The sequence below is a fragment of the Acanthopagrus latus genome, chromosome 23, assembly GCF_904848185.1.
Source record: "Acanthopagrus latus isolate v.2019 chromosome 23, fAcaLat1.1, whole genome shotgun sequence".
Classification (NCBI taxonomy): Eukaryota; Metazoa; Chordata; class Actinopteri; order Spariformes; family Sparidae; genus Acanthopagrus; species Acanthopagrus latus.
Window position 1 is genome coordinate 2,395,870 of NC_051061.1, and position 19,234 is coordinate 2,415,103.

Below are 19,234 nucleotides of genomic sequence, written 5' to 3' on the forward strand. Positions count from 1 at the left end.
ACTAATAAATTATTAAATTGCCAGTATGTCTGGTTTCTTCAGACGTCAACTGTCCAATCCACCAAGCAAGAGTCAAAAGCAGAATAAACTGTTGGGCAGAGAAGATTTGACAAATTTGTAATGGGTGCAACCCACATACTCAGCTCTGCTGATCATCCCACAAATGCATGTTCCTTACAGATGTGACACCATTTAACAGGGGAATAAACAGACTTCACAACAGTATAAAATGTATTGCCAAGAAGAATTGTTAGCACAAAGAAATAATCTACCAAACACAAATTCTCTTACTTTTTGTGCTTTACATATATGAACATGTTGTAAACCTGGTGAAATCTGACTGACAGAAAATGAACAAGGTATAAAACCAAAATCTTGCTTTGCTATTTTGTGAACACAGTTGCCTTAAACTGCACACATTGTTCTCAATCTGCAGTCTGTAGTGATGGAGCACATAAAAGCTGTCTTGTGTGGTTTGTGCTCTTATCAGAATTCAGATAAAAGAACATAGTTGTTTCACCCTCTCAGGCACAGAACACCTCTGGATGAGTCTTCACAACAGTGCCATGTGTCTTTGGCATATGGTGGCCATTGTCATTTGCACCTGCATACTTATGAAAGGTATGTTGTTGGATATGTAGAAGAGGTCTTTATGGGTCCACAAGACTAGGCCGAATCCAAAACAGGGATCAACATGGACATTTGAGAGTTAAAGATCAATATGTATTCATTCGAGTTAAAGCAGGCAGGCAGTTCTGACATAATGACATTTATGAATTGTGTTGCAGAGATATCTACTGAAGTTAGCCAGCTACCAGCAGCTACAGTTAGCAGCAATTAGCAATCATATCCTACCTTATCTGTTTGAGTGGGAATTTGACATTTGATTGATTTTCACATCCATATTGCATCTTTCAGGAAGAAAAATTGAGAATTTGGATAACAATACCATATATCAGTTTATTGAAGCATTGTGATCAAGATAGGCAGTGAGGTTTTTTTTATTTAACAGCATCAACATAAACGTCTTTTCTCTGATGGAAACCTCAAACAAAGCTTTGGGATTTCTATACTGATTTATCTTGTTAATCATCAGTCAATATATATGATCAATCTGTCCTGAGCCTAGCTCAGTCGAAAATATTTGCAGGCCAAAATATTAGTCAGGCTTCGGACCTGTATACCATCTCGTACACCAAGCACCCTTGTGAAAACCTCTACTACGCATTTAAGAATGCCCCCTCCAGCATATGACCACCTGCTGTCCCTGCCTTGTGACCTGAAATCTGTTTGAGGCCAAAGCAAGAATGAATAAATAATAAAACAGAAAGTTAACATTTGGTTTGGGGCCCTGATTGTTACATTTCCATATTAACAGTTAAACTGAAGTGAGCCGTGTTTGTGTAAAGGGCAAAAGTGATGTGTAATGAAATTCAAACTAAAATCAGCTACTGCCCTTAACTTGATGTTTCAGTCTTTGAAACTAATGAAACTCTCCAACCCACTTAAAATTGGTTCATTAGTTACATTTCAATTGTGGTCTAAAATTGGCCTTCAAAACACAACTTTTTATCTCGCTGGGACTTCATCATTACCTCCAGTTAAAACGCAACTCAAAAAGTGGATTCATCCAGGTTCATAGAAATATGTTAAAAAAGAAAAACACAGTGGAAATGAGAACTGTTCCAAACACAAGAATGAAGAGTTTCAAATGTGTTAATCTCAAGTCTAGATGAGAAATACCAGTAAGTACTGCATTTTAAGGTCTCCACACAGCTGTTGCGCTGTCCTTAACCTATTCAAGAAAGATCAACACCAACATAAAAGCATAAATCATGTCTAATAAAGAAAAAAAGCCATGGGCATATTGACCAAGAAGACCTAGAAACAAACATAAATAAATACATCTATTATTGAAAGACTTGAGGGGTGACAATATTAAGGCAATGCAGTGGCATGTTCTTGGTGTTTTCTTTCATGGAATTCTGGACATTTAAAAGAAAAGCAAAATCACACAATTAAATAAACTCATCATTTGCACATGAACAAAAAAAAAAAAAATGAAATAAAAAAAATCTTTAGGGGGTATGCATCCACAAAACCTGACAGCATTTCTCTGGCTTGAGCTGGATACCCCGCTCTTCACAGTGGCACTCGACCCCACATCCTTGCCAAACACCCTGCATTACTTCTATCGTTGTTTTAGTTGTCAAAAACCAGAAGCACTGCCCCCACAGCAAACTGCAGCAGTGCAGTAGTACAACCTCATCTGGAGCACTCTTACAGCATATATTCCCTCAGTACAGTCAGTGCAATGCTCAAGGTTGCTTCTAGTAAAAGAATGACAATCCCATGACTTGTGGGCAGGTAACATGGCTGGCGCTAGGGCAAAATGAAATAAAATGATTAGAATTAAAAAAAAAAAAAAAAAAACTCATTACATGACGAGGAGAAATAAGAAGGGATTAAAGACTGTGTGGTCCAGAGGATAGGTCACACCTCTAGTGAATGTAGGCTCTGTAGACTGCAGAAATATCATTGTCTGACTGGTCCAGTGCCTTAGCCCTCTTGTACACCTGCAAAGGAAGAGGGAAAAAAAGGCTTCAGTGGTTTTACACATGCTTCATTCCTAATATCATTATAGAGTTCATTCATTTATTGTTAAAAAGGATTTTATATTAGCTGTAGGTGATGAAAACAAGGCATTGTGTGTACATGTCAAGGAAACATAATGGCTCAGAGGGGAAAAAACAAAAAAAGAAAAGGGTAAACATTTAAGAACACCTTTCACCCCTGACTAAAGGGTTCTATAAAGATAAATTGTTCATCAAACTAAGTGTAGAAGGAGAAACATTTAGGTCCATCTGAGATTCCTCTGAACTGACAAATAATAAAACATCATCATGAGGCTCTTGGAGAGACTCCAATTCCAATTCGGTGTCAGCAAAATTACTGATACCTACGTTGAGGAGAAAAGAAATTCTGATGTTGTTATATTGGCCAATATATATTTAATACACAAATACTTCTTACAATATAACCAAGATAGGGAGGAGGCAGGATAGAGAACAGTAATACTTTATTATCCAAAATGACATCAATGCACTGTAACAGTGAACTGATTTATAGCTGACTATCACTGCTTACAATGGCATTAGACTAGATGAGCTGTAGACAATTAAGGTTAAGCAACTAAAGACTACAGTGAAAGGTTTGTCTGTTCTCTGGTTCATGTTTTCTCTGCAGCTGGTGATGTATTTATACCAAGATTGCTTATGTGTGACTAGACTCAACACTCCGCAGCGTCGGAGTGCTGTATGAACTGACACTATGGTGTGGTTTTACACCAGAGCTGCTTGGTCCTGTGTGCAAAAATGCAGAGAACTGGAGACTCTGCTGCAGGGAAATCATGAAGTCTGTGGGAAAAGGGCTTCTGTCTGCTCTGGTTAAGGGTACCGCACCTTTTGAGGTGTGATCAGAAGATGATCAATAAATACATTCAGTAATGACCAGAACAACCTTTGGAAAAAACTCTTACACTAAAAACTAGAAAAGTTCTACAACACAGATATAAAGTTGTGTGTTGGCTTGTAGAAAGCATTAACTTTATTGTACAATGACAGCATTATGCTACACAAACTGTGTTACCTCTACTCCTGTGATTATTGTCTTTTTACAGTAACACAAAACTCTGACCTGATGGTGGTAGCGACAGAAGAAAACTCTGGGCTCTAATGATGCATATACCTTATTTTAGCTAAATAATCCATTGTTACCACGTCACAGTAAATAAACTGTTATGTGTAGGCCTTTCTAGATAAAAGGTAACAATTCCTAAAATAAATGCATATGGTGAGCCCACGGAAATCAAAACAGCAAAGTGTAAATCTGAAAACCAAAGCACAACGTTTTACCTCATTGGCTGCTGCAGCCATTGGGGTTGGATGGTTGGCCATGTCACCCATGGAGATGGCTAGCCTCAGGTCCTTCTGAATGTGTTTCAAATAGTAGTCTGGCTTAAAGTTGCCCTGTAAAATATCTGGAAGAGGCAGGACGAAAGTTTATCAAGCATTTCTATAAAATAATTTCAAAAGATGTGTTGAAATTGTCTGACAGTGTTTATGTAACCATTTTTTTGTGTTCTACAAATGTAAAAGTTCACCATTTAAGATTGAAAAAAGAAAATAAAACATGACTTAAAACTTCCTTTATGCCCGTGTGAAATTAGGTAAAACTATGACTTAAAATATTCTACATGCTTTTTTCATGACTAAACCAAGACAATGACAAGCTAAAAGTAGATATTTGACAATAAAAGAGACTGAGAGACTACCTGCGGCTACAGATTAAGTAGTAATTAAACAACAAACAACCTGAAGGCATTCCACCCTGCTATTAATGCCATGAGTGTATGTTACTAGACAGTGGGCTCTGTTAAACCAGGTTGGCTCTGCCTGGCTGGGAGCCAGTATTTCCCATGAAAAAAGTTTTCCTATTGCTAGAAAAAAAACGATAAATGAATGAGCTGGGCTTAAATTAATTGCTTTATTATACAATGTCCTGTTTGAGTAAAACATATGGGGACAGTGTGTCTAATTGAGACTCATATGTTGCTGCTGTAACGTGCACAGCCTGCAAGTTTACATATAAATATACTGTACTTGGATGACCCTAACCCTAACCCTAATTATGTATGACCTGTTTTCACTTACTCATCCTACCAGATGGGAAAAAGCTTAAATTCAGCTCTGAACATGGCATTGTTGTTACTATCTGGGTCAAAGTGTAGTGTCAAAGATTACACAGCATGAGTTATATTAGGCCAGGAAGACATACTAATCAACAACTTGTTTCAGCACTAGTGTGATTTTAAGTGTAGCAATTTGTAAGTATAACCTACATAACAGCCTGATCAAACTGTCTGGCATGTTTGAAAAACATGAAGCTGCTGCTGATGATTCAGAGGCTCACTGGCCTAACAGAATTATTTTAAAGTGAGAAATGTCATTAGGATGCACAAGTTTCTGCCTCAGGGTGTTCTAGTGTGTGACAACATTATTTGTCACAATGCTGTCCGGTGTTGCATCCCCGGACAGCTTATCAAACATTCATTAAATCTGAAATAATAGCCAATATTAACACAGCTTTGTGTTGACTAACTTTGGCATTTCTGGTCCACAAAGGTGCTTGCCATCTGGCCTTGGCACAGGATGTCCAGGAAGGTCTGCTGTGATTGACCAGTGGCCTGGGCCAGGGTCAGCCCCTCTGCAATGGTGGCCATGAAGCTGCCTTGCACCATATTGAGAATCAGCATCATCCTTGCTGCGTTTCCTGCTTCACCTGAAAGCACACAGGCAAACACACACATTTTTAAAAGTAGAAATATGCCAGTCTCAACAGTGAAATTAACAACCAGTGGCTTTTTACCCTGTGGGTCGTCTTGCAGTGTTAGACTTCCACATTGCCACGACCCTGTGTCGACACTAAACACAGGTCCAGTTGCACTTATTATCATTCTGATATAGGGGTCAAAATTCTCCAGCTTGTTTGTATTTCTTTAAACCAATCATAATTGTTTTGGGGGGCGCCTTGATGCAGCGACAGTGCGCCTAGTGTTTAGGGAATTGGACTTAACAGGCTGAGAAGCACACCCTGCAAGGAAAATGTAACAAGTGTACGTTAGTTCAGGTTTATGCCATTATTGCTGGGTTTGTGTTACAGTAATTTGCCATTTTCAGCATGTAGGTTCTTAGATCTTATGTTGTTACTTGATCTCCTATAGAGATGGGGATTTTGAAAAAGGAGGAGAATGCTAACTGAAATATTCTTAAATGGCACAGTATACATCCAGTAAGTCTGACCACTCTGTGGGTAGCAACATAGCAGGGGACTTCAACCAATGAACGTGCACACGATGTGGTGAACTGATGCCATCTGACACCTAGAACATTCTGAAATGTTCACAGAAAGCAGAGGGGAGACCTGAATCTGTTATACGTAACCAATAAATACATAGCAGAATTTAGCAACTGGTTAGCTTAGCTTAACACATAGACTATAACCCTATAAAAATAATATCCTGTCGGTTTGACCCCTACAAAAGCACAAAAATGACAATTTAAAGTCTTACAGTGGGTACCAGGCTAGTTCTTGGCTGAGTTCAGTAAACCTCTCGGCTGGTTGCCTAGTGGTTCTCGTTTGTGAAGAACTGCTGTGAGTGTCCAACAGTGAACCATGTGTCACTCTACATACCCAGAAAGAAGGAGGTCTTGCCCATGGCCTGGAAGCAGCTACTGCAGTCTTCGTACACGGTTCTGTCACCAGCTGCAAGGATGACCAGCATCCCATCGTTAGAGAGCTGCTGGCTTCCTGCCACTGGTGCCTCCAGGAAACGGCCACCCCGTGACGTAATCACCTTTCAAACATTAGAGAACAATTTGAGTTGGAATACTTATGCTAGTCCAACGATAACATCTACTTTTGTGCATTTGACAGATACTGAAGAAAAGCATCCCTCATTTTGAAGCTTTGGGATGTTCCTGATGGTAAATAGCTTTGAAACTATGTGCACTACTGTGAACTTAAGGTAAGGTTGTTCACAATTAAGAATTGTGGCTACTTTGATATGTTGTGTGTGTGTGTGTGTGTGTGTGTGTGTGTGTGTGTGTGTGTGTGTGTGTGTGTGTGTGTGTGTGTGTGTGTGTGTGTTACATGTACCTGTGAGAGTTCTGTAATAGTCTCTGGGTCTACAGTAGACATCTCTACGTAGCATTTACCCGGCCTGATTCCCTGCAGCACTCCACTGGGTCCCAACACCAACTGCAGAGCAACAAACACAAATTGTAATTATTTTTCAACCCTCAAGTCAGTAACTCAAACTTCCAAAAGAAGCCATATACTGCAGTTGAGATGGTACTCACATCCCTGGCAGCCTTTGGATCTGAGACACAGGAGAACGTGATATCACACATAGAAGCCACCTCTGCAGGAGTACGGCCTAACCTGGCACCCTCCTGGATGAACAGGTCACACTAAAACACAAACGATTCAGGAGCAGCATGTCAACACACACTTACATGATCATTCAATGATTAATCAAATAATTTCATCAAGAATTTGATCACTTTTGCCAATCTCTTGTACAATGAATGGAATGCTGTTTGAAAACACATTCACTGCCAAAGTGATCAATGCCAAATAACTTATTTTAATGTGAGATTTCTTTATCAGTGTCCTCAAATATGCATCTTGTGTGTTTCTGCTCAAAGCTTTGTGTTCTAGTGTTAGTGTGATCTATCCTCATTATGGGTTCTTCATTCAGCCAAGGAGGTTTTGCAGTACAGGGGCCACCTTTTACCCCTTTTCCACTGGTCAAACATCCCACTAAAACCTACTGAGATCTGGCTTTTGTGTGCAACTCTACATTTAAACCTGGGTCAATTGACTCTGCAGTAGACACAGGAATTTATCACCTTGGCTCAGCTTGGCCTTGCCTGTGGGAAATGGGAATGTTGTCAATATGCAATTTTTCTGGGGATTGACCCCGTGTAAAAAAACAAAACTGTGTTAATTGGTGGAAAAGTGAGAATGACAGAATGAGAGTGTGAGAGAGAGCGAGCATACATTGTCTTGACGGCTTAAAGTACTAGGGCACGGGGGAACTGACGAGCTCTTTGAATTCTTCACCCCATACCACACTGCTGGGCAGCATATGTCCATGGACCAGTGCGGCACATTTTTCCCCCTTGCTAACAGCAGTAGGATCTTTAGTGGTGAGCCATCCACAAACATGGCAGCAGGGTTTTTATTTTTAATTTGATACAGAGAAGTGCTATAGCACTATTTAATTGAAAGACAACATTCATAACGTGCAAGCTTTGAATACAGCTTAGAAATGCACATAAAATTATCAATCAGTTACCTGCTGCACCAAGTCACTGTGAATGAGCTGCCATTAGCCCATTCATTAGACACACTATAAGCAGCAAGCTCTTAAAGTTTTAACTTGTGTTGCATTACAGTACCTTTTCTGCTGTGCGATTCCACACCGTGACAACATGGCCCATTTTTAGCAGATTGGAAACTATACCACTACCCATCAGCCCCAGACCGAGGAACCCTATCCTGCAGGGCAAAGTCCAAAAAGAGCAAACAAATCAAAACATGAGCAAGCTGAAAAGAAAGAATTGCATTTATACTGTATGTTTATGTGGTCAAAGCTGAAATCCAAGAAGTCCTTTAAAAGCGTAATAATAAAATCAGTAGCATTAACTTTTAGTGTTAGCCTTGTGATTGGTTTCTCACTTAAATGTAGTAGATGTTTTAATAATAGTAATAATAATAATAATAATAATAATAATAATAATAATAATAATAATAAAATAATAATAATAATAATAATTATAATAATGCTCGATTATACTGTAGTGAGGATGTGTTCTTACCTTTTATCTGTGGGTGTGATGCTGCCATTGATGGCTGTGCTGTCTGCTGCTTGGATAGATGTCGATCCTGTGTCCTGCACAACCAAATCAACACTGTCAATTTTATATGGAAGGGAAAGTGCAGCCTCACCCAGTTTTGCTATAAACAAAACTGTATTCACACAAATTAATTGGTAAAAGAGAAGAGTTTAGCATTACATTTATTTATTTACAGTTAAATAAAATGTAATATTTAAGTAAATGTATCAAGGTTTTAATATTTTGACTAGTTAGTTCAATTAGAAACCACTTTACCTCTTCAATGATCTTCAGGCGTTTGCTGATGGGTTCCATAGATGATGCTGGCTGTGGGCAGGAAGAGACCAGTCAGACAAAAGGTGACCAATATGCTCTTCTTCACACCATAATGTCCAGTTCACATCAGATTTACTTCGCATTTACAGAGCAGATCAGTCACATCTAAGTGAGTATCTGGTCAGAATCACATTCAATATCTATGTCAATATTGTACAAACGATCTGACAGGCACAAAGCATAGTCATACACTCAAATAATATGTATGACTAGGTGGCAGTGGCTCAGGAGTAGAGCCAGCATCTGGTTATCAGACGGTCGCTGGTCCGATTCCCCTGGTCTGCATGTCTGTGTGTCCTTGGGCAAGAAACTGAGCCTGAAAACTGCTCTTGATGTGCTGGTCAACACCTTTCATGGCAGCCAACACCATGAATGCATGAATTACTGTAAGTTCCTTTGGACAAAACTCTTCTAAATGCTCTAAATGTAAATGTAATGTCATCAAAAAGTTTTTCTCTATTTTTCTCTGTAAAATGCAATCTCATCTTATTCCACTGGCATCATAGAAACTACACTGACACATGGACCTGTGCCAAGGAACATCAATGTTAGAGGGTGAAGTGTCATTGAGGAAACCCCTCACAGGCTGACAAAGGACTTATCAGTTCAGCCACAGGCTGTTTCAGTTCAACTGTTCACTTCATAAACACCAACTGTTAATCAAATAGGACCAGACATGAAAAGCTAACGGGCAATTTGAAAATGTAACCTGCATTGATACAAATAAAAACAAAAGAAAAAATATATCAAGGTGCACTAAGCAGCCTGCTTCCGCTTACCTTCTCAGACTGGCTGAGCAGAAAGTGATGGAAATGTGGGTCATCCTTCACAGGCTGCAACAGAACAAGAGATCAGTGTGACAGTCTTGTCTTTAAATATGTACTGAGCTGAGCGAGAATATAGTGTGCAGAAAGCCCCAAATCTACACAGCACAGCGCTGACACACCAGGACTCCCATCATGGTCCTTATAGAAACTGCCATGACTTTCCTGAGTTTCTGGTAAAGAATATGGGAGCGAATCCCATGATGGACAAAAAATCTCGATCTGAATCTCTAAATAAATTTTATAATGCTCATTCAGAACTCTAAACCATAGCAGAAACTTCTTAACCAATGAGAAACCTGCATGTGTTCAACTGCTGCCCAAATCAGTCAAGTTGGGGGGAAAAACATGTTATCCACACTGGTGATTCTTGGAATACTCACACCAATACACAGCAAAAACAGTTTGCAAGTCAAAAGAAGTGGAATAGCGTCAATAGAAAAGTTTAAAACTGACAAGACGCACATGCTTTAAGTAACTTATGAGATGAGTGGCCCATGAAGTAACAGTAACAGGTACAGTCCATGAACCTCCTTATTCATTGCTTTACATACATCTCATCTTCATAGACATTTATTTTAGACTATTTATACACTGACAGTCTGTTAGGATGCCGTATAAATACCGGTCCTGACTGATCTGATCACAAGTGGACAGCTCTAAGTACAGGATTCTCAAGACACTTGAGATTCCATCATTCAAAACCATCTAGAGGTGGTCTGGGTCACATGTGACCACAACCTTTTAGTGGTGTGTAAGCACGTCCTTGGCCACATTGAGGGACCATCTACTCAATTGACGTCTTCCCGGAAACAAGAAAAAGAAGAAGCCAAAAGAACAGGCAGAATGGATAACACACTGTCTGATTTCCATGTGGTTCACTATCATGTTATTTCCAACTTTGGGCTCTCTTAACCTGCCAGTGTTAGCAGAAGATGTTTGTGGACACACCAGTTCAACTGTTCTAACTCTTGAACTTGTAACCACAATATCCCTTGACTCTCTTAACAAATGATCTTATTTGGAGAGCTGTTGAGTGAGGAGAAACTTAAAACTTTGTGAAATAGCTACAATTTATTTGTTTATCATATAAAGCAGGGAAGAGAGAACCAATCAAATCAAAGTGGTAACTTAAGCCACATGTAGAGTTGCATGTTAATGTCAGGTGTGAACTGACAGACTTGGAGCTGACCACTAGTGGGCGGATCACCCAGCATGGATTTTAAAACTAGGTTTGAAAGAGTCTAATATCCTCCTGCCACCGAACAAAAAAATATTTCATATAAAGAAGTATAGGGTAATTATATGTAACATCATGTGTTAATAATTCACAAAGTAAAAAAAAAATAAAGAAAAAAAAATGCTGTTTGATCAACTCAACCCATAAAAGCCAGTCACTGATTCTCTGTGTCAGTGGAAACTGATTTTTAAGACTCTGAGTTATGATTTAGTTTCATTTTATCCTGAAACAAAAAAGCGGCAAAACATGACCATCGAATCTGCTGCAGACTTAGACTGTAGTCAAGGACATACTAATATTTTTCGTAATATGATAACTGAAACAAGGAAATCAGCCAATTCCATGTACAACATCACTACCATAAATAGAGCTACAGTCAGGGCAAAAGCAGCTGGCAGCATGAGCTGACCGTGTTGCAATAACTACATTAAGTAAGTCCTCTATGAAAAAAGACCATTTATCATTATGTAAATTTAGGCCATTGTATGCAGGTGTGTTGGAACTGCAGCAGCAAAATGGTTTGTGACAATGTTTCCACTGACATATAGATCAACAGGTCATGGACTGGAGTTGTTTTTAGGATACGGATACGGACACACACACGCACACACACACGACTCTGGTCTCGGGGAGCTGGTGGCTCTCATTACTCTCGAGATGTTATAGAGTCGAGGAGGCTGGGTCAACACAACAGCCTCCACATGCAGAGTTGGTGACCATCTCAACAGTGCACGCCAATCAAACAGTTTCAGTAGCCAAGAGTGAGTACCAAACAGATCAGAAGGAAAAGGTCTGCAGTTGTTGGTGATTATAGCCGAAGATTAAGGTCAGGTAGGAAAAAAGCAAGGCAAGGCGGGCTTGGTGGGAAGCAAGGGTTCACCTACACTGCTTTCCCATTTGAATCCTGAGCCAGGTCCCGCCCCCAGCCTCTCAATAGTGGATGGCTCGGGGTCAGAGTCAGTTAAGTCCTTCAGGAGGAGAGAGACACATTTTCACCTAAATCAGATGGGAATTTATACAGGTCCATGTCTGCTGGGTTGAATGCCATTTGTGTGTCATACACACAGAAGACAGTGTTGAGGACCACATATCCATTCTGTTCCGCTGTTTGGGGTTGAGGAAGAAATCTCAGACAGGTATCTCAAACTCTGGAAAAATAAAACTAGTATGACAGGCATTGATAGACACGAAGTCAGGGAACACAGGATAATGATTATTGCAAAGTGCATGAGTAGACCCTTTAAATAATAACAATGATGTCTGACATGTAGCAGCATTACAGTATTGGCTGTAAAGCATCTGCTCTTTCACCTTTTACTGCAAGCATCACCCCACGTTGTTGAAATGTACTGGTTGATCAGAGAGACACCAGTCAGTCAGCATCAGATATGTCCAATTCTGTACGTGCCACATTTACACATATGCTGCCCCAATGCGCACTTCATTTCATCTTAGTGTGAGTCATTACTGTGTTTTGTGGTCATTATTTCTTGTCACTTTCTACTGCCTGTCTCCTTTCCTCTGCTGTCTGTCTATGTGTGTGTTTAGGGCAGGATTCCTTACAGATTTGGAGTGAAACAAGACAGGGTTCCTCAACTTCACTACAAGGCGTGCTGTCAAATGTATCTGTTCCATCGGTTTTCTTTGGGGAAAGTTAAACATTGTAGTTGAGGGTTACGAATGCAAAATAACGACATGGAATATCCGTTGTCAGAACTAGGGCGGTCAACATTAACTGCAGCTCATTGGGCAGGGTCTTTCCATTTTTACCCTTTCACAATAAGAGTTCTGGATACCAGTGTACATTGCACAAATGCTTGTCACAGGGAACTTAAATTTACTAAGACCGTTTCAATAACAGGCCACTGAATAAAATAGCTTAAAACATATTGATAAAGTGGGACATGCTACAATTGATTTTCAGTTGGATATCAAGCGTACCAAAAAAAGCTCTCTACAGCAACAGAGCACCTCATTTTTAGATTTGTGTAAGTGAAAAGGAGAAAGGCACTGAAATGTTTGTATTTGCTACCAATCATAGTTATTTGAAAGAATACCAGAATAAGCCAAAATCATAATCAGCAGGTACAACTTTGAAAAAAATAAAAAACTATAATCGGTCAAAAAAATTGCAATTAGTGCACCTCTATCAGGTTAGCCTGTCTTGTGTGCAGAAACAAACTTGAATTCATAATGTAGAGGGAAAAAAAGGGTAGTGATGAAACCTGGCAGTTCTTTACTACAGGAACTTGACTCAATCGACTAAGGCTTTGGTTCAACGTTCATCTTTCCTCTGTTTTGTTTTTTTAAACCAGGGTTTCTACAAGGTACACCAAGTTCAATATAGATATTTTTGGATCTTTCGATATCACTGCAAATCTTTTGTTCTGTCCCTCAACCGATGACTTCACTCAAGTCCAAATTTAGAAATGACTGAAATGAATAAATTATTTTTAATTGATCCACTCATCCATACATCCATACTTTTTCCGTGTATATTGCTGGGATGTACAGAAAAATATGATGACAGTTAAACCATATCATCATAATTTTCATACTCTAGCCTGTATGCTCATGAAACCCAAATATTATATTACATTCTGTGTACTATTTGTTAGTGATTTTCTTTCATTTTATGTGACATGAGATACAAATTTACATGCCAATGAGGAACCAAGAGCACCAGCCAGTGGTTCAAACTGGCACCAAGTATTTCAGAACACCTAGCAGATATTTTTAACCATTTTTTTTTTTTTTTTGCTTTGCTCAATTGCACACATGTAATGATTCATTTATTGTTCAGAATCTTGTTTTTTATCTTATGAAAGCTAGTGCCCAGTTTGCCTTTAAGATAATTGTAGACAGAAGATCTTAGTCACAAAAATGAAGTTGACATTCCCCAAAGATAATGAAAGGATGTGGACATAGCTCAATGCTCGAAGGAGAGAAGGATAGGGTGAGGAACATGGTTACAATGTTCACATGTGTCACAATCTCATTGCTTCAGCCTTTTTCAGTCCCCATTTTGGTGGCACTTGTCCTTGCTAGAAGGTGTAACTTTTGAGTAAAACCATTTAATGTGTGACAGGACAATATCAAATTTGTGCTACTGACCTTTTCAGAGGGGTCTTTCAGGGCACTGAGATCTTCATCATCCTCCTCCAGTATTTTCAGTGGTTTGTTGGATGTTTTCTTTCCTTTTGAGTCTCCTTTGCTGTCTGAGTTCTGTTAAAAAAAAACAGATTATCATTTTGTGCTGTGCTAAGCAGTCTGACCACTTTTTGAATTTAGCACAGTTTTAAAATAACCTTGTCTGAGCAGGCTATATGTACACTGTGAAAAAGGGAAAACTGATTTATCAAATGTTGCCTGCAATCATTCTGATGGGCAGATGGCCTCCACAGACACCATGTGTCCACCTGAACAAACATTTGCTGAGACTGAACATGACACCCAGGAGTATTTCATGGAGGGGGCTGTGAAGAGAAGGACAGACTAAGAAAAGATTCATTTCATTAATCCTTTGGATTCGCTCAGTGTCTTTAGTTGTTCTGAAGTGGCATAACAGCAGAGATGGGCATTATCATGACAAATACTTACATTTATCTTTGTAGCAACAGATATAATTAGATATCTGTAAATATTTAGAGGGGCACTATGTAGTTTTGGAAGAAAAAACTGATTTTGATATCTACAATACAAATTAGGTCATAATACAAACTCCGAAATAATTATTATTTCCATGAGTAAATACACAAGCTGTTCTCAGAGGAAAATAAGGTCCCAGAATCCTGAAGCTAGAACGGTGGAAGGGTCCACCACATATAAACAAAGTACAACCATAGAAATTGTGTTGTCCTTTGAGGTCAACTGGGCTACCTGCTTGAAGGTGTATCTTAAACTAATGATGTGTTTGTCCTGATCCCTGCAGTACTATCGAAGAATCACCGTTCACAAAGTGGCTCCGTTAACATACATGTTTCATTTCCTATAACTTCTTCACACACCCTGTTATTCAGTCAATTAAAAGCCTTATTTAAGAAGCAGCATTACATGAAATGTTGCGATTTTATCAGCAGTAAGTAAACATGATACCAAAGAAGTTGACAAAACAACAAAATAGTAAAACACAGTAGATGTTTAGGGTTAGTAGAACATGCTTTGAACATGCCATAAGTGTGTGACTTCTTTTTCTGAACTAGTTGTGTTGCATGTGTTTCAAATGATAGAATAAATGGCAGTGTTTCCTCTCAAGACAACTTTTTTTTCTAACAAGCATTGACATCTATTTTTTTTCTATAGTGCGTCCTACTTTTTGTCTATAGGTGACAAATATGTTCAACATATTAACTGATGCAATTTGTTTACAGTTCACTGAACAAAAAATATGACAAGCACTGCACTATTACGGGCCCAGTTACACTACAGTCAAGCAAAAACTACTACAGGAGTAGAATAACTTCTGTAAAAATGTAAAAAATATAAAAACTTCAGAGTTTCAAACAGTCAAACAAACAAATGGTGTACATCATAATTATGGCTTAGCAATGAATGTGGCTACAGCACTGGACAGCAGGAAGTGAGGAAGTGGTGCCATAGGCTGGCGTGGGTCAGAAACAGTCCCTGGCCTTTCAGGGTATTAGAGTTTACAGAAACAACTGTGAAATAACGGGACATGCAAAACACTGCACGCCCTCCGTCACTCTTCTTTATTTCCATAACAGGTTGCTCAACTTGCAACAGATGTCTTTTCCTAAACCTTTTCAGTCTGCCATGCTGTTAATTATTTTATGTTGCTCAAAGATAAATGCTTTGACTGACAAAAAACTGTCAACTACACGATGACAAGAAATATTCTTTTTGGATGATGAGGGACACACACACAAACTATGTACAATAACTCACAAAGTGTACGATCCGTGTTAACGGACAAACCCCTTACCTGTTCTTTCCCTTTTGCTTTTTTTAGAAAGTCTTCCACTGAATCAACTGCCTGTTGGAAGCGCTTTCCTTTGTTTATCTTGATCATCTCCTCTTTGTGGGCGTGGTAGGGCTTCAGCTGTTCTACTTTGATCCAGGCGCTGGACAGGCACACACAGAAACACAGCTCTTACAAATTAGATAGTGCAGGAAATGCACTTCAAGACAGAAGAGGTACCTCACTATCCAGACTTACTGGTCTTCAGTTCCAAAGAATTTCACAAAATGGCATTTTTTGCCCCTGGGCTTTTTCAGGTCCTTGGGAGGGCTCACAATCTGAAATGTAAATAAACCAGGTCATGCGACATTAGGATGGGATTTGTAATGTAAATGCCATTTACTTTTGCAATTGTCATGATTTCATGCCTTACCTTTCCTGGCCATGGTGGATAACGGCCAAGCTTCCCCCTAAAAGAAATGCTGCACATTTAGCCATGGTATATGTATGTCTTTTCTTCTGGTACAGACACATTTCAAAACACTCCATCAATGTGATGATGTTTGTGTTTAGGACATTTTGTTGTATTTCACCATTTAGTCTCTGCCAACCAATTGCACTACTTGCTGTGAGGGCTGGGTATGGGACCTTGACACATTTTTACAATAAATAATCAAAACACATCTACAACAGTTCAAAAGCTGTTTAGCACAAACATCACACAGCACATTGGATAAAAGAATACATGAACATCAATTTGACTGGATAGTTTCAAATTCAATCTTTTTTTAAATACACTGTTGTTAGGGTTGTTATTATTATTATTATTATTATTATTATTATTATTATTATTATTATTATCATCACCACAGCATTAGACTACTGAGAACTTTGGTTGAATGCCATTTAGCAGAAGCCATTAGGAAAAACATGGGATTTCAAATATTAATAGCATCTTTAGGCAACTTATAGACGTAACATGAGGAAATTAGTTGTCGTTGCTTCAGTTGCTGGTGTAACGCACCTTCAATATGTCGATTAATCGGGTTTTAAGAAACAAATGTGCAACCCAAGTTTCTCTCCTGTGTTAGTATTGTCATTTAGTAACGTTAATGCCGTTGATACCATCACGAGACACACAACCGGTGCTACAAGGCAACACCAAACAAGCAGTTTGACGTGATTCGCCTCACAAGGAGCTTACTGGCGCTGACATATTGGTAAAATAAAGTAACCTAAGGGGTTCATTTCAAATCAATACAGATAACTAAGTGAACTCCTTTTGTCCACTGTGAATGAGCCGCAACACTTAACACGGAAGCCGAGAATATGCGAAGCTAACAGTTGGCTAACTGTTACCTACAGTAACAGATATCCGCTTAAGCTAAGGTGCTAAAAAAAAGCTCGCCACAGACCATAACATTGCTATAAATTTAGGGAATCAAAAAGTATATGGTTACAGTTTAACGCCAGTGATAACACATCGGATCAAAGATTTCGACTATTAAAGACAGGTTTAAATCCTTAAAACTATCTTGTTGTGGTCTATACCCCTTTGCTGTAAGTTAGCTTGCCCGCTAGCTAGCAGCTAACTTAACGACGACTGCTGGCTGAGTCCGCTTGACTAACGTTAGCAATTTGTTTGGGTTGATCATCAACTAGCACAGTACGCGGACACTTCCATTAATTACGTTTGGTCAACACCAACGTGAAACACTGACGTTAAACTAACTTCGACGACACTATGTCATGCACCACAACATAATTTAGCAGAGATGCGGGCTTTCGATAACGTTTAAAGGCTATCTTACCACACTAAGTCCCCAATTCTCAGATGCACCGTCGCCATCTTACAACTTTAATAAAACGTCGCACTGAATGAGGGGAAACAACACACACCCACTAATCACATGTGAGGACAAGCCCTTCCTCTCTGTAACATCCGCCGCTGTGTCTAAACTGATTCTTACTGTTTTGACTGCCGAAAATTATCCTCTGAAAAGACTAAACGTATGCAATATATGCATCAACAGTACAAATAAACAACATCAGAGAAAAAGAACCAAAATGAAAATAGGTGCTATGGTAAATCTAGGCTACATGCCACAAACAAATACGTTTAGAACGTGATATGGTTAATATTATATTTCAATGTAATATTCAACGAGCTTTAATTTGAAACAGTAATGATTATCTGTGTAACATGAGAGTAACCTGTGTGCCTCGATATTCAGATGTTTTTAACAGAACTTACTGCCACCCACTGGTGGGAGGACAACCACCTCCCTCGATATAAAGAATCAGTAGGAACACGTCTGTGTACCAAGTATTTTACAAAAAAATATTCTTTATTTTCATGACTATTTACATTGTAGATTCTCACTGAAGGCATCAAAACTATGATTGAACACACATGGAATTATGTAGTACACAAAAAATTGTGAAATAACTCAAAACACGTTTTATATTTTAGATTCTTCAAAATAGCCCCCCTTTGCTTTGATTGCTGCTGTGCACACTCTTGGCATTCTCTCGATGAGCTTCATGAGGTCGTCACCTGAAATGGTTTTCAACAGTCTTGAAGGCGTTCCCAGAGATGCTGAGCACTTGTTGGCCCTTTTGCCTTCACTCTGCTGTCCATCTCATCGCAAACCGTCTCGATTGGGTTTAGGTCAGGTGACTGTGGCGGCCAGGTCATCTGGTGCAGCACTCCATCACTCTCCTTCTTGGTCAAATAGCCCTGACACAGCCTGGAGGTGTGTTTAAGGTCATTGTCCTGTTGAAAAATGATTGTGTTTTTTTTCAGCAGCTATTTGACCCGAAAGTCCTGATTCGCACAGTCTCCTCTGACCGGTTAATGTAGAGATGTGTCTGCTACTAGAGCTCTGTGTGGCATTCATCGGAGCTATAATCTGAGGTGCTGTTAACGTGCCATTTCTGAGGCTGGTGACTTGGATGAACTTGTCCTCAGCAGCAGAGATGACTCTTGGTCCTCATGTGAGCCAGTTTCGTAATAGCGCTTGATGGTTTTTGCAACTGCACTTGGGGACACATGCAAAGTTTTTGCAATTTTCCACACTGACTGACCTTCAGTTCTTGAAGTAATGATGGACTGTCGTTTCTCTTTACTTAGCTGATAAAATGAATTCTAACAGTTGTCAAATAGGGCTGTGTACCAACCTGACTTCTGCACCACACAGTGGATGGTCCCAGCCCCATTAAGAAGGCAAGAAATTCCACAAATGAACCCTGACAAGGCACCCCTGTGAAGTGAAAACCATTTCAGGTGACTACATCATGAAGCTCATTAAGAGAAGGCCAGGGGTTTGCAGTGCTGTCAACAAAGCAAAGGGGGGCTACTTTGAGGAATCTAAAATTTAAAACATGTTTTGAGTTATTTCACACTTTTTTGTCTACTACATATTTCCATATTTGTTCATTCATAGTGTTGATG

General features: G+C 39.3%; 1 protein-coding gene across 4 annotated transcripts; it reads right to left on the reverse strand.

Moving 5' to 3' along the window:
• Window positions 1–940: 940 nt before the first annotated feature.
• Window positions 941–17,818, reverse strand: glyr1 (glyoxylate reductase 1 homolog (Arabidopsis)). Of its 4 annotated transcripts, XM_037088559.1 has the most exons (17): window positions 17,592–17,716; window positions 16,214–16,250; window positions 16,039–16,118; window positions 15,805–15,943; window positions 13,977–14,087; window positions 11,747–11,830; window positions 9,578–9,631; window positions 8,739–8,789; window positions 8,445–8,518; window positions 8,025–8,124; window positions 6,921–7,031; window positions 6,718–6,819; window positions 6,253–6,415; window positions 5,161–5,340; window positions 3,915–4,039; window positions 2,500–2,576; window positions 941–2,382 (listed from the first exon to the last, which is right to left on the reverse strand). In XM_037088559.1, exons 1-16 carry the CDS (start codon window positions 17,627–17,629, stop codon window positions 2,502–2,504), a joined length of 1,524 nt encoding a protein of 507 aa, XP_036944454.1. In that variant the 5' UTR covers window positions 17,630–17,716; the 3' UTR covers window positions 941–2,382; window positions 2,500–2,501. The 4 variants fall into 4 exon arrangements, with proteins under 4 accessions (XP_036944454.1, XP_036944456.1, XP_036944457.1 ...); XM_037088561.1 differs by having other exon boundaries at window positions 941–2,576; window positions 17,680–17,818; XM_037088562.1 differs by lacking the exon at window positions 17,592–17,716 and adding an exon at window positions 16,805–16,963 and having other exon boundaries at window positions 941–2,576.
• Between the last annotated feature and the right edge of the window lie 1,416 nt (window positions 17,819–19,234).

What these genes read in the sequence shown, in the direction of transcription:
- glyr1 (XM_037088559.1), bottom strand. Translation starts at nt 17,629, where the DNA reads ATGGCGACGGTGCATCTGAGAATTGGGGACTTAGTGTG. An exon ending in AAGCAAAAGGGAAAGAACAG is followed by an intron (nt 14,088 to 15,804) that starts GTAAGGGGTTTG and finishes TTTTTTTAACAG; the next exon opens with AACTCAGACAGCAAAGGAGA. An exon ending in TGCTCAGCCAGTCTGAGAAG is followed by an intron (nt 8,790 to 9,577) that starts GTAAGCGGAAGC and finishes TCCTGCCCACAG; the next exon opens with CCAGCATCATCTATGGAACC.